The 26,545-nt window shown below is 45.4% G+C and overlaps 1 protein-coding gene across 2 annotated transcripts in view; it reads left to right on the top strand.

The window, feature by feature from the left end:
• Positions 1-26,322, top strand: part of LOC143982692 (omega-hydroxyceramide transacylase-like) — a 75,933-nt gene extending 49,611 nt beyond the window's left edge. For both annotated transcript variants that reach the window (XM_077481621.1, XM_077481622.1), the window contains 2 exons: positions 4,336-4,545; positions 16,018-26,322. In XM_077481621.1, coding sequence (XP_077337747.1) covers positions 4,336-4,545; positions 16,018-16,179 — 372 coding nt within the window. In that variant the 3' untranslated portion in view covers positions 16,180-26,322. The remainder of the gene's footprint in view (positions 1-4,335; positions 4,546-16,017) is intronic.
• The last annotated feature ends 223 nt before the right edge of the window (positions 26,323-26,545 follow it).

Raw genomic sequence — 26,545 nt, 5'->3', positions numbered from 1 at the left:
AGCCTCTCAAGGAGCCAGGACACAAGCTGTGAGAGTACTTAAGTTGATTGACCCTGCACATGGCTGCTTGGAGCTCAGGAAACTATGAGCACCAGGCTTCTGGATTTAAAGACTTTCCTTAGCTTTCTTGATTGATCCCTAGGCTCACCCTCACCCTATCCAAGTTCTACCCAAAATAAAAACCAAAAAAAAGTTAGTGAATGGAAAATGACATGTGCTTATCGGGGAATAAAACCTGGGATTGAACCGCCACACAAATCCGGTCTGTGCGCTACATTTGGCTTGCAGGTGAACTCCCACTTTCACAGTGCAGGAACACTTGAACAACTTGCATCTCCTATATTTTGAAGCAGTAGATGGCATCCTAGGGCTACATGCTGACATTTTTTCTGCCCCATCAACAGATTCTCACCTCCAACCCCCTTGTGTTAACCCACAGTTTAACAGATCTTCATGAGCTATTAGGTCTTGGGAATCTGTTATTGTTCCTAGTTGTGTGAGAATGGGTTCAGCTTTTTAAATTGTACTTGCTCATCATTCCTAAACCCAAGGTTGCTCAGTCTTGGATGTCCACATGTCTCTATTTTTGAATCTCGAATATTCATTATTGGGCACCTACCTGCTAGTTTGTGGTTCTGCCCATTTGACCTATTACTATACCAGATGTTCACCAGTATTAGCCCTGCTATACTCTGTGGGATACTTGGATAATCTGCTGTTGAGAGAATAGTTGGGGCTGGCTCTGTAGGAAAGCTTAACTTAACAGTTTTTAGAAGTTCAAAAATCTTTGTTGGAACTGACTTTTCATTTGGTGTATCTGGGGTAGTCCCGAAAGCAACTTGGAAGGGCTTGGAACTCAAATTTTATCCTACCACTCCAAATCTCTGAAAAGCAGCATTCTGTTGTAATGGGACACATTTTTCCAGTGCCTGAACAGATCTATTTTTTTTTTTTGGTATAAAAATCAGGCTGCCCCTCTCCTAGTGGTCCCTGGAGTTTAGGTACTCCTTCAATCTCATATTTTGTTAGATCCTCATGATGGCTGATGGATCCTCATAACCTGTTGCAGCAGGACTGTCCTCTGGAAAACAGTTGGGCCCCAAATGAGGCAGGATCTTATGTACTCAGTAGGGTTGCCACCTGTATTAACCCGGACAGTCCAGGTTTGGAATAATGTGTCCGGGTTTCAGTCTCTCTGAAACTCGAACACATTATTCAGACTGGACTGTGGCTCCCCAAGTAACTGAGATAGTCGACACAAACATCTGTTGCCATCTGGGAGCTGCGGGCTGCTGTCTGGGGGCAGGTTTGGCATCAATGGGGCACTGGGGGGGGCGCTACGATGTCAGCAAGAGCAGTTTGGCCACATCCAATGTTTGCTGAAGCATGCTGCATCAATCACCACTATCCTTGGGGCACCCAAAGGTGTATCAGGTCTTTCATAACCCTATAGTGTATACTACGAAAAAAAATGTGCCCTGTGCCACTAAAGTGTTCAGGTTTGTCGTGAAGAAAAGGTGGCAACCCTAGTGTGTGTGTGTGTGTGTGTGTGTGTGTGTGTGTATGACCAGCCTGATGTATCTGCTTTACTTTAACAGTTAGAGTATACATTGTCTAGCGATATTGTCTGGCGATATTGCCATCTAATGCAGTGGCAGCGGGTGAAGTTTTAGGATGGGGGGTGCCAGACCCCGCCCTTCCTTTTTGACCCCTCCCACTTGGTGAAAATGGGCATGGTTTCAGTGAAATAGTGGGAGTGGCTCTAGGGTGGTGTGGTTAGCCTCTGAGATGAACGAGGGATGGAGGGACAACAGGCCCAGAACCTACACAACAATAGAAATATGTGTATTCTAGAAAGTTTAATCATCAGCAGATAAAGATATTCCAAACACCTGGCATTAGCACTTCAATCATCCCGACACCATGGTTGTTATGGTATCAGGATGATTGAAGCACCTTATTTCTATTATTACATTGTAACATAAAATTAAATCATTCAACTCGCCATAATGCAGAATCAGTGGGAGCCCTGAGCGTGTCACTAGCCAGTGACTGCCTGAAGGGGGGCCTCCACTGATCTAATGGATAAACAAATGCATTTATTACACATTTGAGGGGAAACAGTTATATTGTCTTACATGACTGTATAGTCTTTTTTCAAATTTTGTATAACCATATGTGTAAAGAGATCAGCAATAAAGGATCAGATTCCTTGTTTTCCATGATTAAATCTCTTTGATAATGCTGCAAATACAGAAAAAAAGCTGTTTAGCTGGTAAAAATCTAGTGTTTTCCTAACTTCCTCTTTTCACAGGCAATTCTGCCTTTGCTGGACTGCAAAAACACCTCCTCCTCTCACCTCCATAACCTAAGGAAGGGATGTTTTCTAATCCAAAAAAAGATTGTTTGGTCGGGGCTGATAGCACTACATTTTTTCTGTTCCAACAGGAAGTTAGAAGCTCACTGAATTTCTGTCAGGGTCAACATTTTTCTGTGCTTGAAGCAACTTTAAAAAATAAAATCTAGAGGAAAAATGTTTACACTATGATCCTATTTACACATATGTTTATACACGTTTGAAATGGCTATGCAGTCATGCAAGACAGTAGGGTGGTTTCCCTTTAAATGTACTGCATTAAATGTATGTTTATCCACTAGATGGCAGTATATCATCATGCAAAGCATACCAATTTGTGGATATGCATTAGTAATATTCTCCAGAAGGGCTCTGATTTCATTTAAAAGCAGAATACTACTGTAAAATGTTGAGCAATTGAAATTTAAAAATGACCAAGTAAGTTCACTTACTTTATATAAAAACAAGAAAAAAATGCAAAATGAACAAATGACGGTCACAAGTTGTGGTGTGTGCTAAGTAATTGTATTACTGTTATCCGCTTGCTGATAACCTTACTTGGAAGTATGGCGGAAAAGCAGCCTCTTTGCTGCATCACATATCTGATGCGTGATCCAGCACTTTGATTAGGGGACGCACGCACGCATGCCGCCCTGCCTGTGCTGTGATTAGTTGCACAAGGCGATCAGCGGTGCTGGCCAATGAAAGATCCCCTGCCCCCGCTGATTGGATCCATCATTCAGGGAAGGGAGCTCTGTGTTGTAAACAACACAGAGCTTCGAATTCTGACAGGGGATTTTGCTAGTTTTTTTTTTTTTATTCCCTCCTTGTGATTGCACCTTGTAGGACTCCTTCCTAGAAAGCTCTTACCTGTCATTGGAGTTGGTCAGCAGAAAACAGTGATCCAACAATTGCCCAAAAAAAACTTCATAAAAGTATACAAGGCTTGTGTAGTAAGACCTGTCCTCCCCTTGCTGTCAAAATGACAGTGGGGAGTTGTTGTTAAAATACAGCATGCGTAAAAAGCTGCTACTGTCAAAATACAGACCAGTATTAACATTGTTCAGGGATCTATAAATACAACGTGGCAACGTTTCACTCATCTGCAGATCATAGTCAATTAAATCAACCCAACCAAGTAAATAATATTTTCCCTATTTAACTCTTAGTTTACCATAATCAGCTCCAAGTAACTCCTTTTCCACTTCTCTACTTAAATAATATTTTTTTGCTGATTTTTATTTATTTATTTTTCTGTTTTTAGAACATTTTTATTTATTTCCTATTTTCATAGTATTGTTCATAATTTGTTATTGTTGTATTAAAAAAGCAGAACATGGAAAAAAAAATGTAAACAAATTTGTAATTATAAGTACCTATAATAAATACATAGTTTTTACAAGAGTCCTACATTTAATAACAACATATATATATATATATATATATATATATATATATATATATATATATATATATATATATATATATATATATATATATGTGTATGTGTATGTGTGTGTGTGTGTGTGTGTGTGTGTGTTTTAAATAGGACATCACAGAAACCTTATACTTTTTATTTGTTGTGACAATTTTTGTTTTTTGTTAGTGGATTAAAAAAAATTTAAATTATTTTTGTAAGAAAATATCACCTAAGGAAGGCTTAAAAAAAAAATTGTATGTAATATTTGTTTTGTTAGTGACAACGTTCTTGCAGAATGATCAAGCCCATAGCCAGTGGCGGCTGGTGCTCAGAATTTTTGGGGGTGCAAACAAACTGAAAAATTCTGAAAAATCATCAATTGCAGCCACTGTGCCCATCCATTGCAGTTACTTTTTCAAGGCACCATACATGGTACTTGCAGGTAAAATAAGTTATTCTTTCAAATCGTATTGCATTCGATTTTCTTGCCATTAAAGGAACTTATTTATACTCTGTTTACCACTTTAATTATTGGCATTCCTTTCTGTTTTTTCAACAGCGGTATATTGATGGGGGATTATCAAACTTCCAACCGTATTACGATCTACAGTCCATCATAACTGTGTCACCTTTCACTGGAGAGATTGACATTTGCCCTCGTGACTGCCCTGTCAGCCATTTATGCCTTCATATTTTTAATACCAGCTTTCAGCTGTCTGTTCAAAATCTGTGCAGAGTGAGCTACGCCTTATTCCCACCTCCGCCCTATGTAAGTATCATTAAACTACCTAATAGATTCAAATGAATTAGCCTCTCTGCGTTACTGCCAGAATTGACATACGTGAAGAGCACCAGTGTCGGAAAAAGTAAAGTAACACATTTCTATTTTTGTTTACAAACATTTTTTCCCTGGCCCACCTCACATCAGCACATTACGGTTAACACCTCCTCCGAAGCCCCACATGACCACCTGTACCTAGCTGAATAAAATACAGCCCCTCCCTCAACTAGATTGTTGTTTTGTTTTTTGGTCTGCTTCAGGCCACCCGTTGATTGCAGTTTGGTAAGTAATTTGTTTGCTGCATACCCCCTGCCAAAACTACCCCTCCATGTTCAGCCTCTCATGGGGTTGGAAGACCCTGAATGCTGAAGGTAAATCCTTCTAAAAACTGTGTGTCTTTTCTCTTTCATTCATTGACAGACACAGCTCCATTAATCTTGACCCCAGGGTTATTACGCCACCTTCAGGAGAGGACTAGGCAGAACATGTAATACATGTGAAAAACAACAGAACTGTACAGTATCCCTCTGGCAATAACCCCTCAGCCTGCTTCCTGCAACACTTTTTTCTGCCTAGTGAAGAAGGACCTAGGCTGGATAATATAGATCCTTATAGTCTCCCCAGCCTGGCCATCGAGCATGTACAGGTCCTAGCTACGCGCTGGGTCGGCCACGACATGACCCTCAGACTCCAGGGGCACACATATGACCGGACTACGGATGTCTTTGTCACAGTGTGCCCTGGCCTGCAGCCACCCCGTACTGCTTGGGTGGGGGTCTGTGATGGGATGCCTCCAGCTCGTCCGGATGGTAAGTACAGCTCTCCCTGTCTCGGCAGGACAGAGCAGCTGGGCGTTCCCTGGGAGGTCCATTAGAGGGTCCCTCTTCTCCTTCTCTTCTTTCCTACCCCCCCCCACCTCCCATGGGGGATGCCACATGATTGGGCCATAGTGTGGTGTGTGTACCTGGGCCAGGGGTGCTCCGGGGGGTTCTGATCCTTGATTGGGGGCTGCACTGTCTGTCTCTGTCCCTGTGCTGTCATCTGTCTCTCTGCTGATGTCTGTGGGCTCTGCATGTGCTGCCGCCATAGCGCTGACCACCGCCATTGTCTGTGTATTCTCTGTGTACAGCATGATCGTCAGCCATTTTCTGTTAGCCTCTGTGAGAAGCATGGTCAGTGGCCATTTTCTCAGAGTTCGGCAGACATTTTCCCAGTGATTTTTTTTTCTATACAAGGGTGCCCGGCGGCCATTTTCTTGTAGCCTCAGCATGGTTTTTCTCCACAGTGCTAGTTCCATGTGCCTCAGAACAGCGCGGTTTTTGTTCCTGGACACTTGTGAGCTGACACAGGACGCAGCCATCAGCAACAGCATGGCACAGCACTCGGTCAGGGTGGTGAGTACTGCGGCTGGAGCCCCTCAGTCTGTAGCAGCTAGGAGGGTGGGATTAGGTGCCTTGGTCTAAGTCCCCAGACCTCCCTGCAGTTGCAACCGGCTCGCCTGCAAATAGTGCACTGCCTTTGGACGCTTTGTCGGCGGTCCTTCAAACGTTTGTTTCCAGGATGGAGGCGGTGTACGGGCACAAGGGCGGTAAAAAATGGCCCCTGCCCCCGTCCTCCGGGGAGAGCTCTGATTCAGACACTGGCCCCGCAGTGACTGGCGGCCCCTGTTCTGATTTGTCAGAGGATGCTGACCAGGACCAATCGGACAGTGAAGATCATTCCTTATCTGGGTTTGAGCAGGAAAAAGCACTAGCTGGAGCATTTATTACCGCTGTACGTGATACCCTGAAAATACAGGATGGGGCAGGATCCGCTGTCGAGGTGGCGATCCATTTTGAGTCCTGTAAGCCAGCCCGTACACCTAAGGTGTTTCCGTATCTGACTTACTTTGATGAGTTCATATTCAAAGAATGGGGAAGCCCACAATGGACCTTTTCGGTCCCAAAAAGAATGGTGGTGCGTTACCCCTTTGAGGAGAGCCTTCTTAAAAAATGGTCGGCTCCCCTGGTCATGGACCCCCCAATGTCCAGGTTAAACAAAGTAACCATGATCCCGGTAGAAGGGGCTCCTGCATTCAAGGACACTACTGACAGGAGGGCCAAGGCAGTGGCCCGGTCTATGTTTACGGTAGTGGTGTCAGCGCTACGACCAGTACTGGCCATGGCATTAGTGTCGCAGACCCTTACTGAGTGGGCAAAACGATTGCACTGTGAATGCGGCCCTGCATCCCCTGGGACTGTGACATCACCGGGTGAACCCGCCCCTTATGCCTATATAAGTCGCTGCACAACGTGTCCCTGCCATTAGGGCCAGAGAGAGCGTTGTGTCAACATCGGAAGGAAGAAGAAGGCGGCGACAAGGGACAGAGACAAGACCGGGCCAGTGCTAGTAAGAGCTGTAAGAAGATAGCGGAGGCCTGGCAGAAGAAGCGAAGAGCGGGACAAGACCCCCGGACGGTGGCGACGAAGGAGAAAGCTGGGCTCCTCCGCTAGTAAAAGAGCTATCCATAAAAGAACAGAAGATAGTGGATGAGCCCGGCGAGAAGACCCCCGAAGTCGGAAGAAGACCCCGGAGCTGTCTAATAAAGTACTTTAAAAACCTGTTATTTTTTTTTTTTATTAACACTTTTTTGAGGTGAATGGGTAGGGGTACAACGCACCCCATACTCATTAACATAGGGTAGGGGGCTGGAATCTGGGGGCCCCCTTATTAAAGGAGCTCCCAGATTCTGATAAGCCCCTGTCACGTACCTGGTATAGGAGCCCAGAATGCAGGAAGCAGCCTCTCGTAAGCCTCTGGCTCGAGAATCCCTGGAAGTGGGAACAGGAGTTCTAGAGTTCAGAGGGCACAAGTGCCGAGCTGGTGAAGGACAGGTCCGGACCTTGAGTAGTGGAGGAACCACAGAAGGGCTGGGAATGTAGACACCCGGTAGACTGGTCAGATGACAGCAGGCACTGGCGGTCAGGCTGGGACAGCTGGTAGCAGACAGCAGACAACAGCAGGCACAGGCGGTCAGGCTGGAACAGCTGGTAGCAGACAGCAGACAACAGCAGGCACAGGTGGTCTGACTGGAACAGCTGGTAGCAGAAGCAAGGTCAAGGTACAAGCCGGGTCGGTAACAGGCGGGCAGCAACGGTACACAGGAGGAGACAGAAGCGTGGTCAAACAGGCCGGAGGTCAGAGGCTGGCAGCAAGCAGACGTCGTCAGGAACAGGCCGGGTAACAAGAATCAGGAACAATCAGGTAGCAGCAGACAGAATAACCGGACACGCTGTAGACTGGACAGCACAGAGGCACAGTAACAGGTTCCTTAAGTAGCCCTTTGGGCACCAAGAACGGTCGCACGGCGTGTCTGCGCGCGCCCACGTGAAACCGTGCAGCCGTTCGTGACCCTGCGCACCCGCGTGCGCCCGTTCGTACCATCGCGCACCCGCGTGCGCCCGTTCGTACCAACACGCACCCGCATGCGTCCGTTCGCGCCAACGCGCGCCCATGGATACTGGTTAGTTCTCAACGAGGGGATTCCGTGGGCAGGCCTTCCATAAGCCACTGGATTCCGGGGACGACCATGACATTGCCCCACCCCAAGGGGCAGCCTCCGGATGCCCAATTGTGCCATCTTACCCGGATGAGACCTCTCAAAGGCAAGTATCAGTCTCCTGGCATGGATATTGGACTCAGGCTCCCAGGAATTTTCTTCAGGCCCGTACCCCTTCCATTTTACCAAAAATTGGATTTGATTGCGTCTTCGCCTGCAGTCCAGGATGGATTCTACCTCGTATTCGACTTCACCGTCGATGATCACGGGTTCAGGGGGGGCAACCTTCCGGCTGTCAAAGGGATCTGGAACGGCTGGCTTGAGCAAAGCCACGTGGAAGACAGGGTGAATCCAAAACGATTCTGGCAACTTTAGTTCATACGCCACGTCATTCACCTTCCTTACAACTGGGAAGGGACCCACAAATCTTGGACCCAACTTCTTAGATGGGCAGGCCATTTTCAAGTTCAGAGTGGATAGCCAAACCTGATCCCCCGACCTTGAGATTAAGTTCTCCCCTTCTCCTCTTGTCGAACACCTCTTTATTATAGTTCTGAGTTTTCGTCATGGTCTCCTGCAGAAGCCTGTTGTTGGATCTGAAAAAGTCTAGGTTTTCCTGAACCGCTGGTACCGGACATTCTGGAAGATCGTTGGACAAGAACAGAGGGTGGAAACCGTAGTTTGCGAAAAACGGGGATTGTTTTGTGGCTGAGTGGACAGAATTATTATACGCGAACTCGGCAAGAGGTAATAAGGGAGCCCAATCATCCTGAGAGAACGAAGAGAAACAGCGCAAGTACTGTTCCAACGTCTGGTTCGTTCGTTCAGTTTGCCCATTGGTTTGAGGATGGTAAGCAGAGGAGAAACAGAGATCGATCTTCAGGACCCCACAAAGTGCCCTCCAGAACTTAGACCTGAACTGTACTCCCCGATCCGATGTGATATTCGCAGGAATGCCATGAAGTCTCACGATTTCCTTAATGAACATCTTGGCTGTTTCTGCGGCGGAGGGAGTACCCTTCATTGGTAAAAAGTGGGACATTTTAGATAACCTATCCACTACCACAAAGATCGTGGAACAACCTTCCCGAAGGTGGTAGCTCGACAATGAAGTCCATGGAGATCATCCGCCAGGGTCTTTCTGGGACAGGTAGTGGTTTTAACAGACCCCAAGCCCTGGACTTACTGCCCTTGTTCTGGATGCAGGCAACACATGCCTCCACATATTTCTTACAGTCCAACTTCAACTGTGGCCACCAGAATGTTCGTTGAAGCAGCTCGGAGATCTTATGAACCCCAAAATGGCCAGCCAGCAAATGGTCATGACAAGAGCTGAGAACCGGAACTCGCACTTCCTGAGGAACGAAAATCATGTCCTTGTACCAGAAGAGTTCATCCTTGGCCAGAAGAGTGATGTCAGGTGGAAGAACAGTACTAGCGGATGCTTGCTTGATCTGGGACAGCAAATTCCCTTGAAGCAGAAGAAAGTTCCCTGAGGGCAGAATGGTGTCCGGATGCGAGGAGATTTCAGGTTCGCTGAACATACGAGACAAAGCGTCCGGCTTGGTATTCTTTGACCCGAGGCGGTAAGTTATGTGGAAAGAGAATCTGGAGAAGAAAAGTGCCCATCTGGCCTGACGTGGTCTCAATCTCTTGGCAGACTTCAGGTACTCCAGATTCTTATGGTCAGTGTAAATAAGGATCGGATGGGCTGCTCCTTCCAGCAGATAACGCCATTCTTCCAGAGCCACCTTGATGGCTAATAGTTCCCGATCTCCAACATCAGAATTACTTTCTGCCTCGGATAGCTTGCGAGAAAAGAACGCGACTGGGTGCAGAAGAGATCTTGGTCAATGTCTCTGAGAGAGTACTGCCCCAACCGCTATCTCGGAGGCATCAACCTCCAGAATGTATGGCAAAGTTGGGTCGGGATGATTAAGAATAGAGGCCGAAATGAACAAGTCCTTCAGAGTGGTAAAGGCCATTTGAGCTTCGGGAGTCCACTGGAATTTCAGGTCCTGTTTGGTTAGTCTTGTGATGGGAGAAATGATGGTGGAAAATCCCCTAATAAACTTTCTATAGAAGTTTGCGAAACCTACAAACCGTTGGACCCCTTTCTTGTTCGTAGGAGCAGGCCAATCCCGAATGGCAGAGACCTTCTGGTGGTCCATTTCAATGCCTTTTACCGAAATGATCAGGCCAAGGAACTGAATACTTCATTGCTCGAAGATGCATTTTTCCGGCTTGGCGTATAATCCATGAAGGCGGAATCGTGATAGAACGTTCCTGACGTGTTCCCGATCTTTGGCCAGGGAGGAAGAGAAGATCAGGATGTCATCTAAATAGATGATAACGAATAGATCCAGATAGTTTTTAAAAATGTTGTTCACAAAATGCTGAAACGTGGCGGGGGCATTGCACAGACTGAAAGGCATGACCAAATATTCAAAATGCCCGAAGCGAGTGCGGAAAGCAGTCTTCCACTCGTCTCCACTCCGAATGCGAACGAGATTATAGGCACCCCGAAGATCCAGCTTGGAAAATACTGCTGCTGATCCCAGTCTTTGAAACAGTTCAGGCACAAGCGGCAAAGGATAACGTTTTTTGATGGTAATTTTGTTGAGTGCCCGATAATCAACGCAGGGACGTAAGGATTGGTCCTTCTTCTCTACAAAGAAGATTCCCGCGCCTGCCGGGGAGGTAGAGGGACGGATAAATCCCTTCCTTAAGTTGTAGTCCAGATAAGTCTTCAGGGCTCCCAATTCCGTTTCTGATAATGGGAAGATTCTCCCAAAAGGAATCTCCGCACCCGGAAGCAGTTCTATCGGGCAATCGTATGGCCTGTGAGGAGGTAGAGTCTCAGCACCTTTTTTGCTAAAAACGTCCAGGAAGCTATGGTAAACTGGGGGCACGGCTTGACGAGTTTCTGCGTCTATTTCCAGGCAGAGCAAAGAGGAGGAGGCTTCGCCGATTCCCGACAAACAATGTTGGAGGCAGTAGGGTGAGAGGAATTCCATCTTTCCAGAAGTCCAGTCAATTTGGGGATTATGTGCTCTCAGCCAGGGCATGTCTAATATGATAGGAAATAAAGGGGACTTGATGACGTCCAAACACAATAACTCCTGGTGAGTCCCGGCAATGGAGGTAAACAAAGGTAAAGTCTCTTGAGTTACTGGACCAGACTTGAGAGTTGAACCATCGGCCAGATGTACGGAAAGTCCCTTTGCCCTAGGCCGAAGGGGAATGTTATATTTTGAGGCAAAGGACAAGTCTATGAAGCCACTGCAAGCCCCCGAATCAATAATTGCGCTGGTTCGGATATTCCCTCCTGGGAGCTGCAAAAGAATGGGTACAGTCAGATGGGAGGCACTATTTGGCAAGTCAGGAGTAGGGGCAGGAGACATGGAAAAGCACTTACGAAGCTTTGCAGGGCAAGTGCGCATGAAGTGTCCCTGTTCTCCACAGTACAAACAAAGGTTTCCTGCCCGACGGCGCTGACGTTCCTCAGGTGTCAGGGAAGGTCTAAGTAAACCCAGCTGCATGCGTTCAGGAGGGTCCTGGATCGCTGCGGTGGAATTAGAAGAGGCCGGATGGGGGGAGTTAGGTACCCGAGGTAGCATCCACACTGGATGAGAGGTTGCTGTGGAGCGTTCCAAACGACGCTCTCTTAAGCGTCTGTCTATTTGGATTGACAAATCCACAAGAGCTTCCAAAATCTCAGGAGTGCCCACTCGGGCTAGCTCGTCTTTCATGGGTTCTGAAAGACCCATACGGAATTGATAACGAAGTGCCGCATTATTCCAGTTCGTGTCAGCACTCCAACGTCTGAACTCCGATACGTAGTCTTCCACGGGTCTGCGGCCTTGCTGCAGTGTATGCAAGGCTGCTTCAGTGGTAGCAGTGAATTGTGGATCTTCATATAGCCGGGACATGGCCTGAAAGAAGGTGCTCAGGGTATCAAGAGAAGGATCCTTCTTTTCCAGAAGACGATGAGCCCAGGACTGGGGTTCGCCTGTCAGCAGGGAGATGACAAATCCCACTTTGGTGGATTAGAGGGAGAAGGTCCTTGGTTGTAAGGCAAAGAAAAGTTCGTAGGAGTTGCAGAATGCCCTGAATCTTCCCCGGTGGCCTGAGAATCTTTCAGGTGTGGGTACCCTAGGCTCTGGCGGCAACATCACCACTGAAGGTGCAGCAGAAGCCCCGAAACAGCTGGTGTGGATGCAGACAGGGCCTGGACACGTTCCTCCAAATGGCTATAGCCTTCCTGTAGGTTTTTCACCGCTTGGGTAAGTCCAGCAAGATGGCGGCAGAGCTCGTCCATTGGAGAGGCTCCCTGCGTGGGCTCGGACATGGCTGTCCAGTACTGTCACGTACCTGGTATAGGAGCCCAGAATGCAGGAAGCGGCCTCTCGTAAGCCTCTGGTTCGAGAATCCCTGGAAGTGGGAACAGGAGTTCTAGAGTTCAAAGGGCACAAGTGCCGAGCTGGTGAAGGACAGGTCCGGACCTTGAGTAGTGGAGGAACCACAGAAGGGCTGGGAATGTAGACACCCGGTAGACTGGTCAGATGACAGCAGGCACTGGCGGTCAGGCTGAGACAGCTGGTAGCAGACAGCAGACAACAGCAGGCACAGGCGGTCAGGCTGGAACAGCTGGTAGCAGACAGCAGCAGGCACAGGTGGTCTGACTGGAACAGCTGGTAGCAGAAGCAAGGTCAAGGTACAAGCCGGGTTGGTAACAGGCGGGCAGCAACGGTACACAGGAGGAGACAGAAGCGTGGTCAAACAGGCCGGAGGTCAGAGGCTGACAGCAAGCAGACGTCGTCAGGAACAGGCCGGGTAACAAGAATCAGGAACAATCAGATAGCAGAAGACAGAATAACCGGACACGCTGTAGACTGGACAGCACAGAGGCACAGTAACAGGTTCCTTAAGTAGCCCTTTGGGTGGCAAGAACGGTCGCACGGCATGTCTGCGCGCGCCCGCGTGAAACCGTGCAACCGTTCGTGACCCCGCGCACCCGCGTGCGCCCGTTCGTACCATTGCGCACCCGTGTGCGCTCGTTCGCAACATCGCGCACCCGCATGCGCCCGTTCGTACCAACACGCACCTGCGTGCGTCCGTTCGCGCCAATGCGCGCCCATGGATACTGGTTAGTTCTCAACGAGGGGATTCCGTGGGCAGGCCTTCCATAAGCCACTGGATTCCGGGGACGACCATGACAGCCCCCCACCCATAGACCCCGACAACCAACGGCCAGGGTTGTCAGGAAGAGGCCCTTGTCCTCATCAACATGGGAACAAGGTGCTTTGGGGTGGGGGGGCCGCAGTGCCCAACCTTCCCCAAAACACCCCCCCATGTTGAGGGCATGCGGCCTGGTACGGTTCAGGGGGGGGGGGGGGGGGCGCTCGCTCGTCCCCACCCCCTTTCCTGACCGGCCGGGCTGCGTGCTCAGATAAGGGTCTACTATGGACTTTAGGGGGATTCCCATGCCGTTTTTTCAGCGTAGGGGTTCCCCTTTAAATCCATACCAAGCAACGGGGCTCGCGAGGTGTCAATCTCGCCAATGGAGGCATCGACATTCACTTCCTTCACTAGTCCCGTCTACCTGGAGTCACGTTCAAAATTAACAGACTTTACCCCGGGTGTGGGCAAGGTCGTTCATTTCAAAAGTCTGGCGGACTAGCACACACAGATGGGCAGATTGTCCACCCGACTGCCAAGCTAACTTCATTTTTTAAGTGTCCGCCCTACATTCTCTCTCTCTCTCTCTCTCTCTCTCTCTCTCTCTCTCTCTCTCTCTCTCTCTCTCTCTCTCTCTCGATAGGCGGGGCGGAATGGGGCAGTCCAGACAGGATGTAATTGCGGTAACGCCGCCCAAGTAATGGTAACGGCGTTACCATGAGGGGAAGAATAATCAGATTACTCGTTACCCTCTAAAGTAACTGCGTTAAGTAACTCTGTTTATTTTAACTGAGTTACTTACATCACTGGTGGCTATTACATCTGCCAGGAGGGTTTCTGATCTGGCGGCCTTGTCTTGCAAGTCGCCCTATCTGGTTATCCACAGGGATAAGGTGGTGTTGCGTTCGCAACCTTCTTTTCTGCCGAAGGTGGTTTCGGCCTTCCATCTCAATGAAAACATTGTGTTACCATCTCTGTGTCCTAAACCGACACATCCTAAGGAGGTGGCCCTCCATTCCCTGGACATGGTCCATGCTCTAAGGGTGTATCTGTCGGCCATGACTCCCTTCCGGAAGTCAGATTCGCTGTTCGTTTCGGTAGCTAGTCTGAAAAAGGGCTGGTGGTCTCGTCGACCACCATTTCCAGGTGAATCAGACAGATCGTGGTCCAGGCCTTGAAGGGGCAGGTGCCACCCTTTCCTGTCACGGCCCATTCCACCAGGACAATTGAGACCTCTTGGGCTTTCTGACATCAAGCGTCAGTCTCCCAGGTGTGTAAGGTGGTGACTTGATAGTCCTTTCACACTTTCACAAAGTTCTACAAAGTTGATGTAAGCGCATCTTCTGATGCCTGCTTTGGCCACAAAGTTTTGCAGGTGGCCCTGTAATCGTTGCAATTTACACTCTTTCTTCTTGTTAGAGAAAGTTACATTTTGCTTTCAATGCATTCTGATGCATATGTTGGCCGCAAGTTCTGACACGGTTGGTTCAGGTGGTGACTCCTCCGTTGGGGAGCACCTCTGGTTGTGGGGGAAGTTATGTTTGCTGTTCCCACCCCTCGTTATGACACTGCTTGTGGACGTCCCTAGGTCAAGATTTAATGGAGCTGTGTCTGTCAATGAACGAAAGAGAAAATAGGATTTTTGTACTCACCGTAAAATCCTTTTCTCTGAAGGTCATTGACAGACACAGCACCCACCCCTCCTATTAGTTTATGTTATACTGCTTGTTGATGTATTGAGCTGCAGGAAGCAGGCTGAGGGGTTATTGCCAGAGGGCCCACCCCCTGGGCGAAACTGTACAAATCTGTTGTCGCTGGACCCTGTGACAGGTGACTGTCCTTATTTTAAAAGTCAGCAGCTACAGTATTTTTTTTTTTTTTTAAATCAGTTCAGGCACTGATGTGGACGAGAAGGCCTGGCTCACAATCTCTGCTCTAATTCATGCCAAAGGACTGCAAACGGTGGGCCAACTCAATATTGAACCCTATGGACTAAGACTAGGATGCCATTAAAGTTTGTGTGTGTGTGTAAAGGAAGGCATCCAAATACTTTTAGTAATATAGTGTATATGCCAACTTTTCATGTATGGTTTTGCCTCAGCTTCAAGAATGGAGCTCCACAGGCATATTTACTATGATTGGCTAAAATAATTTAAAGATGTATTGCCAAAGCTTTTTTGGCCATACTTCTCTTGTGTATCACAGGAGTGCACCTGACAACTGGCTATAGTTTTGATCCCAGTTGCCAGAGCCACTCCAGACTCCTGAAGAATCCATAGAAGAACCATATTGTCTGGTTCCACCCAACTGCCGGATTTACAGCTGGTCCCGTCTCTCAGCGCGCATCTGAGAGCTGAAGCCAGCTGTGCCTGTCCCTCTCCAGTGAGCATTGGAGAGGCAGAGTGGAGAGTAATGACTTGCAGTCACTGCTCTCTGCTCTGGGAGAACTGAGCAATCAGTGGTCATTTGAGCGATCAGTTCTAATCCCTAGAGCCACTTATGACATAGAGGTGGACTTCGAATGTTTTATTTTTATTTTTTATTTTTTTATATACACCCCAGATTCTACTTTCGGCTACACTGTGTAGTTTTAAACTGTGGAGCTGGGATCTGAGTGTGAAATAAATAAAAATGATGGAATATATTCCTTTTATCCAGAAAGCAACAATATGTATCTAGGGCTGGCAGGAAAGCTTACAGAAATACCACAGATAGTAATGGATCATCCTTTTCACCCACAGGTGCTAAATGAATTTTATTACCAAGGCTATAAAGACTCTATTTTATATCTCATTAAGAATGGAAAAGATCAGCTGTACCTTGGGGATCAGAAAAATATCAACGTATCCTTGAAAAACGAGGACATTAAACTGAGACAACATGAAACAGTCCTAGTTAAATAGAAGATCAGTATATTTAAGTGTTTGTTTAATGGAGTGAGAAGAACAGTACTGGAGGATATGAAGCACAAATTGGAACACTGGAACTATGCGCTGGAAGCACACAAATTATGACTGGCTACATGCTATTGGACTTCATCAGAGCCCCTTGCGTACAGGGTCAAAGCTTCAAACAATATACCTAATATAGAGAATGAAATAATATGGGGGTTCTTCTTTTTCACTCCACCCAATTAATGAACTTAATGTTTACACAAAAGTTAGTTCTGCCAGTGCCTTGATTGCCGCCTGCAGGAATTGGAACTCCAGGCAGATGGTGATGCTCAGGACACAAGGTACCAGTGGTTGCACATATTTTTATTGTAATGCAGTACTGTAGTGACTGGGTCAGAAACTAAAAGTCCTGACATTGCTTTTAACTGTGCAATGCTTTGGGTGGGAGTATCAGATGGGAATTAAGTACAGACATCTAAAGAAGCCAAATGTGTCCTACTGCTAGTGCATTTGCATTTGGAAGTGCAGTCGCTCTAAATCTAAGGGGGTAGATCTGAAATGAGTGGAAGCTCTGCTGATTTTATCATCCAATCATGTGCAAGCTAAATTGTTGTTTTTTTTTTCATTTTCCTTGCATGTCCCCCTCGGACCTACAGCGACTTTACTTCCAAGTGCACTTGCAGTGCAAAGTGGATTTAACTTTAGTAAATAACCCCCATTGTCTGTATACTGATGCTAGGAAGTACTGCGTACAGGGAGTAAAAGTGTTTTTTTTTGTTTTTTTTATTTAATTGTACCTCAATGTCATATCTCCCTTCAGTGGGGCATTCTCTTCTCTATAAGAGCCTGAAGGGCTATGTTTGTTGCTCCCATAATGCTGCTCATAGGAGAATCATATCTGCATGATAAATTCTCAACCGCAGCAAGATGTTAAACTGATAACCGGAGAAAATAATGATGGGTGGAGGTCCTACATTTTTAACATGTTAAGTACAGTATATTTATAATTTTGATCTCAAACATTTACTTTTATAAGTTATTTGGGGACCAGTTAGGTTAGTTATGCATTTTAAAAAAGTCAAAGGGAAAAATAAAATAGAGCCTCCAAAGAAGGATCCAGAGTCTGACAGTTTAATGCATTACCTTTCTCAATCTTGTTAGATAAGACTGCCACTCACCCAAACTTTATATCCAAAATCACAAAAAAAGGAAAATGTGGAGGTAAAAAAAAATAATTATATATATTTCATACTTGCTTATACATACATACATACATACTTGTACTTTCATGTAAAGAAAAAAAAAGTGTCCTTATCCAACATTGTTCCCAAAATAAAAATATATCATGATATATAAAACTACTAATAACATAATCTATCAAAAAACATGGCTGTGGGCTTATAGCATTAATGAAGGGTACATAAACAAATTCCAGACACTAGGATGATCACAAAATGGAACAACATTTTATAGTAATTCTAATTCTAGATGTCAGGGATTTGTACTGTATATGTATATGGTTGCACCCAGGCTGGTTAAATTGACACCTTAATTAACAAAACTTTTTTTATAGTTGATATAATTAAACACAAATAATATAATTCAAACGCATGTTATAGACAGCATAGCAAACGGGCAGAATCCTGCAAAAAATAGACAGTAAAACAGAGTCTAGACATGCATGCAAAGAGGCAAGCATAATCCTCAAGGGATTAATGGCAGTGTAAGGAAATGATGTGTCTTTATCTTAAATTCCCAGAACGCAAGTGGTGTAACTAAAATGACACCATATATACCCATATGTGATGTCTGCCATGTAATACTCATGTGATGCAGAGCATAAGGTACTTAAATACCCGAACAGTCCTACAAATGCTCTTAAATACAGCCAACAAAAAGCATGAACATATAAGTACCACTTGCTGTATTATTGCAGAATCACAGATTACGCACGCGTTAATGTAGCCACTATGTGGGCGCACAGGCAACCAAGGGCTCTACAATGCAGTCACTATCCATGTCCATCAACACGCCGCCTATATAGTCTTTGCCATGATTGTATATGTCCCATTACAAACCAACCAAAACGATAGAAACTTATCGAATACTCAGTTGAACTAAAGCACCCATTGATAGTGTCAATATGAATGAGATAATGACCCACCTATTTATTATAGAAGAAGTAACTCTGGGTAATGCAACCCTGAAGTTTACAAGAAATATGTACTTGCATCTTTTAGCAGAATAATATATATTATGTCATTCCTTACTATTATATAGCTGGTACTTTTTTACTTCTTTGTAAACATCCTGATTATTTGTATTTTGCCCTGATCTACTATAAAAACGAATATGTTGTACTGTAAATAATTGTCACTCTTTTTGTGTGACTGTATTGTTTTTCCAATTTCTTTTCTCTTTATGTACATTTATATATGTTCTACTTTGCAGCCAAGTATATTTAAATTTAAAGTGATACTCCAGTTTTGTTAATAAAATAGTCCCATGCAGACAAGATAAAATAAAGATTTTAGCACTCCTTATTGCGCATCCTTATTTGCATCTGTTTTGCAGATACTGAGGTAATTGCTGAATCTTTAGCTAAATTGCTGAAATCTTTCAAAAGGAGTGGACATTTTTGCCTTTCCCATAGCCATGGGGGAGATTTACCAAAACGTGTGCTGTTGTGCATAGTAACCAATCCGCTTCTAACTTCAGCTCAAGGGTTACAGCTTCGATACTTTATTATGCACAGTGAGCTTCTTCTCAGGCACCGCCCACTCATTGTCAAATACTTCTTTAATTTCAGAAATGAATGGGAAGGAAGGTAAAGAATTCTTTAAATATGGGTAGTTCTCTGCTGTTTCTCTGGAGGCGACAATTCTTCCTGCCACTTCATCGCATCCTTAACAGCCTACACCAAGGGGGGAACCAGTGCAAAAATCAAACGTATGCGATTCCGAGACCATCTTGCCTCAGATGGATCTGACTCGCTATTGACGTCAGAGTTAAAACGCACTGAAAACACATGATCTGAATCTGCAGATGCTGAAGATACAGCAGGATTTCTTGAAACACTGTTTAACCCTTCCTTGATTGAATGCTTAATGTAGGATTTAACCTGGCGTCCTTTCACAGCATTGTCCTGAGCCGCCTCATTGAAGCAAGATGCACATACTCGCTTTTCTCTGATGACCTCAGCCAAGCAAGCCCAACAGGATCCTTCTACTGCCTGGGCTGGCAATGAAGACCTATCCTAAGAAGATTATCTTCTTCTCTGTCTGCACACAGATTTGAACTTTCTAGAGGCTTTCTGATGTATGGACCTCTCTTGGCTCGGGTCCGGGCGAGAGAGATCTGGAATGCTGTGACAACAGTCATCTATCCAGCTGCATGCGACTCTGCAATTTGTCATGCCTAGTCCCCTTTTTACACCTTTGAGGCTGGAATTCTGATTAGGAACCTCTTTGTGGGCGTTTAGCTCACACTGGGCCATTCTCTCTGTAAAATAGAGGCTGTGCTCTCTTTTAAATAAATAAATAAATTAAATAAACTTCTCCATCCGAATCTTCAGTGCTAAGGCAGCTAGGCAGACAGGCAAAACTCCCCAGACCTATAAAGGAACGGGATAATAAAAACACTCTGACAGACAAGTAACACAGCAGTAAGAAATGAGAGTCCTGGAAACCAGGCTTACCAGAGCATAGTAGCCGATTGATCAGCTGAAGGCTGAGATTAGAGGACAGAGCCTGCTGCAAATCACCAGTGAGCATTCTGGTGTTTGCTAGGCAATCTAAGAGGAAGCTACCCTTGACCTCACCTGCTCAACTCTGAGCTTCCTGAAAGGAATACATATGGAGGTGGTGAACTACAAGTCCCAGCGAGCCAAACCACTGCCTGAACACACAAAAACATGGAAGGAGAGAGTGCTAGCACCTGCCTAACGAAGGTAAATACAGTCATTTATACTGCCAGTGACCTTTGCCAGTAATACACAGTCATTTATACTGCACTTTATTATCCCACCAAGGGAACCCGCCTCCTCAGGAGATTTACAGCCTATATGGGGGGGTCTTCTGATCCGGGAGAGGCTGAACCCGAACAGGATGGATGGTGGATGGAGAAAAAATAATTAAAATGAAAATAAATAAAAATAAACTTTAAAAGGCATCCGGAGCGAGGATGAAAAAAGAACACTGGTGTGGGCAGACAGCCGCCCTTTATGGGCTAGGAAAAAGGTGGTCCTGGAGGGGTCAGAGGGGCGGAGCTGACCCATAGTAGGCTGACATGGGGAAGTCCAGGAAAGTGATATTAACTATGGTGGCTTTGCCACCTCTCAGTGGAGAGTGAGTGCATCTTTTTTTTTTTGTAACAGGTTTTTCTTGCACCAGTATGAATGAAACATTGTATACCTGTATATTCAGTTTTCCATATTGCTTACTGATCTAACATCACTGTTAATTTCAGTCTTTAGTCAAGATGCATTTCTAGCTCTCTTCTCACTCGTGACGTGCCTGATGAGAAACCTAACGGTAACTGGTATTACTGGACTTAATAAGGTGCCAAAACAATGAGTTATTTAAAGTTAAGAAATACACACTCTTGAGTAAGTGTGTAGCACATGGGTAGGGAGGGGTGAACTATATATATGCCAATATCATTTGTCACATATCTATGCTAGAGCATACAAACATAACCCATATATGTATACTATAGAGGTAAATGGATAAAGCTGCAATATAAAATCACGTCGGATTTTGTATATAAATACCTGACTGACTACTAAGTGTCACAAGAACAGTTTACAAATTATTATATATACATTTGCACGTCATGCCAGCAATGCATATACATATATAAAATAAATACAATCAGAAAAAATGTTTGAAATCCAGTGTTTCTTATGCCACGACCGAATTGTCCGGCGGACTTAGAAAGTAGTTTTGACTCCAAATTTGTCCGCCGGACTTGTCTTTCAGTGGACAATCCGTTCGTCAGTGTGCTAGTCCGGCGGACTAAGAATGACACATGCTCAGAAGCAAGTACAAGAAGGAAGCTATTGGCTACTGGCTATTGAACTTCCTTTTTCTAGTCCCGTCGTATGTGCTGTACGTCATCGCGTTAGAAACCGCCGGACTTTCGGAGTGTCCATGTGTGGTCAAGTCCGTTCGTTAGATAGTCCGGTGGATTGTTTGCCGGATTGTTTGCTGGATTAAGTCCGCCAGACAATTTGGTCATGTGTACGCAGCATTAGACTCTTCCTCCAGACACCAGCACCATCTTCAGAGTCTGTAGGCACATAATAAAATATATTACACAGAACATGTCCCAGATTTGCTAGTCCTAACATGGCTTAGAATTTTGATAATGTGTAAAAAATCTCATATGATATTGCTGTTCCTATTAAAAAATGTGTGGCCAATAATTAAATACTTCCTGTAGGAAGGGCTTGGCTAACATTCACCATATGTTCCTGACTAGAGCACCACCAGCAGGCTTCAATTGGTTGGTGTGGGCTGCCACTCCCTGAAGAAGTAATAACACCAAAAATCACACTCTTTATTTTTCATAGCTTCTGTCAGGTCACCTGAGACCAGGTGACAGATGCACTCCATAGGAGTCGAAAGTGCACCGCTAGGTAGTGGACCTTATGACTGACTACTGCGGATTGTACCCAGGGAGATTCAGGACACAGGTCTACAGGATCACTAACACAGATCCCAATAGGAGCTGGAGCATAGATTCCCCAGGGCGCGGAGTCTAAGAGCCTATGAGTGTTCGCCAGAGCCTCCAGTGGTGAGGATGGACTTCGCTGCAGTCTGGCTCCAGGTCGTGGCGCCTAGGGTCTCACAGCTCACGCTCACAGTAGACTACAGGATAAGGAAGCAGCAGCCTGGAACGACAAGGATAGTAAGGGGATAAGGCAAAGGTCAGGGCAACTAGCAGACAGGAACAACAGAGTACACGCCAAAGGTTCAGGGTCACAGGCAGACAGGGGTGGTCAGGGACATGAAAAAGTTCAAGGTCACAAGCAAACAGGAATCGTTGTGAACACGCCAAGGTCGGTAAAAGAGACAAACGTAGAGCACACGGCAAGCAGGAAACAGGAAGCCAAACACACAATGATACACAATGATTGATCAGCACCGCTGGCTTGCGGTGCACAGGTTAATATAGGATTCCCTGAGGGCCTGGGGTGGGGCCTCTTAGTCTGAACACATGAAGGGAGGTAAGCAAACAGAGGAAGATCACTGCATAACCATGACAGCTTCTTCCAGCCCCATCCTGCTGAGCCAGATGTATACTCACTTTTCAGGTATAGCTTAGAGACAGCCAAAGAAAAAACTTAACCTGGATCTTTATTTTCTGCTTGCTTTACTGTACACAAGAGTTCTTGACATCCAATTTCTAGCAGCATGAAAAAGTAATTCCCATCTTTCACCCACTCAGGGTTATCCTACTCTCCCTAGGCTCAGCCCACTAGAGAGAGAAGAGATTCTTGATGTTCCCAGTAAATGAAGGGCATTGTCCAGATCAATTACATTCTACTGCCTCAGGAATTGTCCTGGGGGCCTCAACTATAAGCCTGCACTAAATTGTGCTCTGAAACCCTAGCTAATGTCTAACAGTCAAACAGGAATTTGTGCCTTACCCTCTTTAGCTTAGAGAAGCAACCTAGGAAAATTCGCTGTTTCCCTTAAGGCACCCCTTATATGCCTCTGGTGCCTAAAGGCATGTGCTTACTCTGCCTACTGGTTAATCTTGTCCTGCCCATCAACAATATTTAGACAAGACCACGCCCCATTTGTGGCATATTTTTTCAAGAGAAGGTCAGATCTAGATCCACATTAGGACCAATGGGGAACTGGGATCTACATTTTGAGTTTATCTTTTAGGTTTTTTATGGTAGTATTTGTTGGGTCAGACAGAACAGTGAATGTTGAATACAGAGTTTGGGCAGCTTTGGAAGTGAAGAAAGTAGATTTGACTGGGAAAACATAGCTGTGACATCACTCCATGGAAAGTGAGTGCATCACTAGTGGGAAGTAGGGGATAAGTGGAGTAATTTCTGCAAAATTAACAGTTTCGCCATTTGTGAAATTTTGTTAAAATGGTAAGACCTTAATTTCGTACAGTGAGCTATCACGCTGCTTAGGAAAAATTTGCATGGAAAAAAATCAGCTTGTTTGATCCTCTCTTTATTTTAATTTTTTTTGGAAGGGAGTCTTAAGGGTAGATTCATTTATTCCATTTAGAATTCTTTAACTAATAAGGCCAATGAGATTCCTTTTTTGGCACAGGGACAAGTCTAGGTAGCTTAAAAAAATTTTAATCCTCAGGAGCCATTTTTAAAGCCAATTGTACCCTTAAAAGCTAACAAAAGCACCTACATTTTTCCTTCCTCATTGACTTTAAAACATCTCACCAAAAATGACAAAACAAATCCCAAATATATTAGGGTAAGCATGTTGGAGCTAAGGGGAGGACTACAAACCTTTGGCCTAGTGGCGAGCACAACCAGCTAACCAGTGGCGTACCAAGGGGTGTCTACCCTGGGTGCCACACATCGGGGAGGTGTCAGGCACTGCCCAGGGGCCTTTGGTGCAAGTGGGGCCCCTGCACTTTCCCTGTCATTGCAGCTTTGTAAAACGTTGATCGGGTCAGCACAGAGCCCAGCGATGTGGGGGAGGCTGTCTGTAACACTCCCCTGTTGTCATCTCATCAAGTTAGGCTGTCCCTCGAGGATGTTCACTATCTCCCGAGGCAGCTGGAGTTGGTGGACAGGGTCAGGGTGTGGCTGCCTCTTTCACTCCTCCTACAGACTTCTTCCCCCAGGCTGATCCTACAGCTAAAGAAGAGAGAGGAGGACCACATCAGCCCGCAAATCTCCATTACCTGCCATGCTGTAAGTGACTGAGCACACTGTCACTAGATGCAGACCTAGCCTGGCACTATATCACCCTAGCCTGGCACTATTGTAGATCACCCTAACCTGGCACTATATCACCTAACCTGGCACTATATCATCCTAACCTGACACTATATCACCTAACCTGGCACTGTGTCACCCTACCCTGCCAGTATACTACTCTAACGTCACTTGATATTGATGTGCGCTGCCTGTCTGCCTGGGAGGGGTGGCAGTTATAGGATCCGCCACGGGTGCCAAATGCTCTAGGTATGCCCCTGCAGTTAACCCTTTCATAGCAGGGACAAAAAGCGCTCTCTCTTTCTTCTCCCTACTTCTCTCTCCCTCCCCCTCCGCCCCTTCCTATTCTGGCTTGTGTAGGTTTCAACCTGAGCATGACCACAGTTTAGCGTGGCACATCGCAGAACTAGTTTTTCTTTCTTCCAAGGTTGCAAATTGTCACATGCCGCAGAAAGCAGTTTTATAGCCATGACTCACAGTTTAAACTCTCAAAGCTACTGAACCCAGGAAAAGATGACACATCCAAACAATGTATAGTAGAGTACTGCCACTGTTATAGAAAAGGCTGGCGAGGAGGAAAAGCTCTCAATGCCTGAGGGGCTGAGCTGATCAGGTACTGGACGTTTAATGTGAAAAAACAAAACAAAGAACCCAGTATTCATGAAAAAATAACTAAAGGGTTCAAAGACAACACCCAGTGGCTATTGCACAGAACGACGTACAGGTATGTCAGTTCATGCAGCCATACCAGCTGACCTCAAAACAACTACAGTGGGTGGTCGGCATGTGGTTAAAATCACCTAACGTAAATAATGCTTTTAAGCATAATCTTCTAATCTTCGCAGTTGCCTGTAGCCACCCAACCATAAACGGATCCCTCTTTTTATACCTAACAATAATTAATCCCTGGAATACCACACTTACCTTATTCAGTGTACCCAATAATTGTATTAGCATGATAAATGTTGTTGACTGGCAATTTTACCCTTATGGCTGAAGCCATCTGACATCTCCCATGTTTATCCATCATTAAAAATTGTTACCCATACGCTGTCTCGTCTCTCAGATAGCTTCCCTTCTCATAAATGCACCTTAGATCTTAAGACCCTGATGGAACTTTCCAATGCACAACGAGGCTTACTACATATCTTTGTGGAAAGATCGTTAGCCACATGCAATAAAGGCTGCCACACTCATTACTCTCAGGCTAATAAATGTGGGAAACATCTTGCACGAGTTATACACCCTAGACAACAGAGACAATACATTCCCCACATCATATCTCCCTCCCAACAGAAGAAGTTTAAGAATTCCGAGATTGTCTCGGAGTTTAGGGACTTTTACTCTTCACTCTAAGGTCTCCCCTATTCCGGCAGTTCGCACTCCTCACCCCTAACAGACCTACACCAATATATACAAGACACAACATTGCCTAGTATATCTCCTTCTGACACGGAAGACTTAAAACAACCACTGACCCCATCTGATTTTGACCTCGATCAAGGGCCTTAAGAATGGCAAGAGCCCGGGTCCGGATGGTTACACCCCCCAATTTTATAAAAGATTTGCGCAACAATTAGCCCCAATCATGACAAAACCATTTGAGGAAGTGGATGAGGTGCATCCTCTGTCTCTACATCTCCTTCAAGCCCAGATAGTCGTGATTAGGGATGAGCCAATCACACCTCGGTTCGTACCAGAACCTTCAAACGGACCTAAAATTCATACGAACATTAGAACCCTATTAAAGTCTATGGGACTCAAACTCAAACGTTCGAAAAGTGATAATTTTAAAGGCTAATATGCAAGCTATGCAACAGATAACACCAGCAATAAGGGGTATCTTCAGGTGTATACTGTGCTGGAGGCACACAACATAGACTGATATATTTCCGTGATATACTTACATCGATATGGACACGTACCCTATGTTGCTCTTCAAGCATATCCATCATTAACAGATTATTTCAGAAATACCAGTATGCCATCGAGTTTTTGCTCTTCACCCCTGATGAAAATTCTGTGATACCAGCAACTAGAAACGCGTCGGATGTGGGTTATAAGAGAAGAGTATTTTAATAATTTATTGATTGGCTTATCATATTTATCCATGTATTTGTACGTCTGTAGATATGCCACAGAGACACTGGCAGCCGATGTGTCTCTTTGGTTGCATTTTGTATTTGTTTTGTAATTATCAATAAAGTATGTATATGTTTTAATTGTCGTTTGGTGCTGGTGGTCATTTAAAATCCCACTCAATAGGGGGTTCTTTTTCTTTCTATAGTTTATTAGGGATGGAACCACCTCACCAGACCCTTTTGACCTATTGATAGCCCTTTCTATCACGTATACACACAAATGGTCCAGGGACTTAGCTATTGAGATACCCCCAGCACAGTGGACCACCTCATTTATACTTACCCACAAATTGTCCAGGTCGGG

Source organism: Lithobates pipiens, unplaced genomic scaffold (assembly GCF_037356315.1).
Source record: "Lithobates pipiens isolate NorthernLeopardFrog02 unplaced genomic scaffold, aLitPip1_a1.2 Scaffold_16, whole genome shotgun sequence".
Classification (NCBI taxonomy): domain Eukaryota; kingdom Metazoa; phylum Chordata; class Amphibia; order Anura; family Ranidae; genus Lithobates; species Lithobates pipiens.
This window is presented reverse-complemented; position numbering and strand designations above follow the sequence as displayed.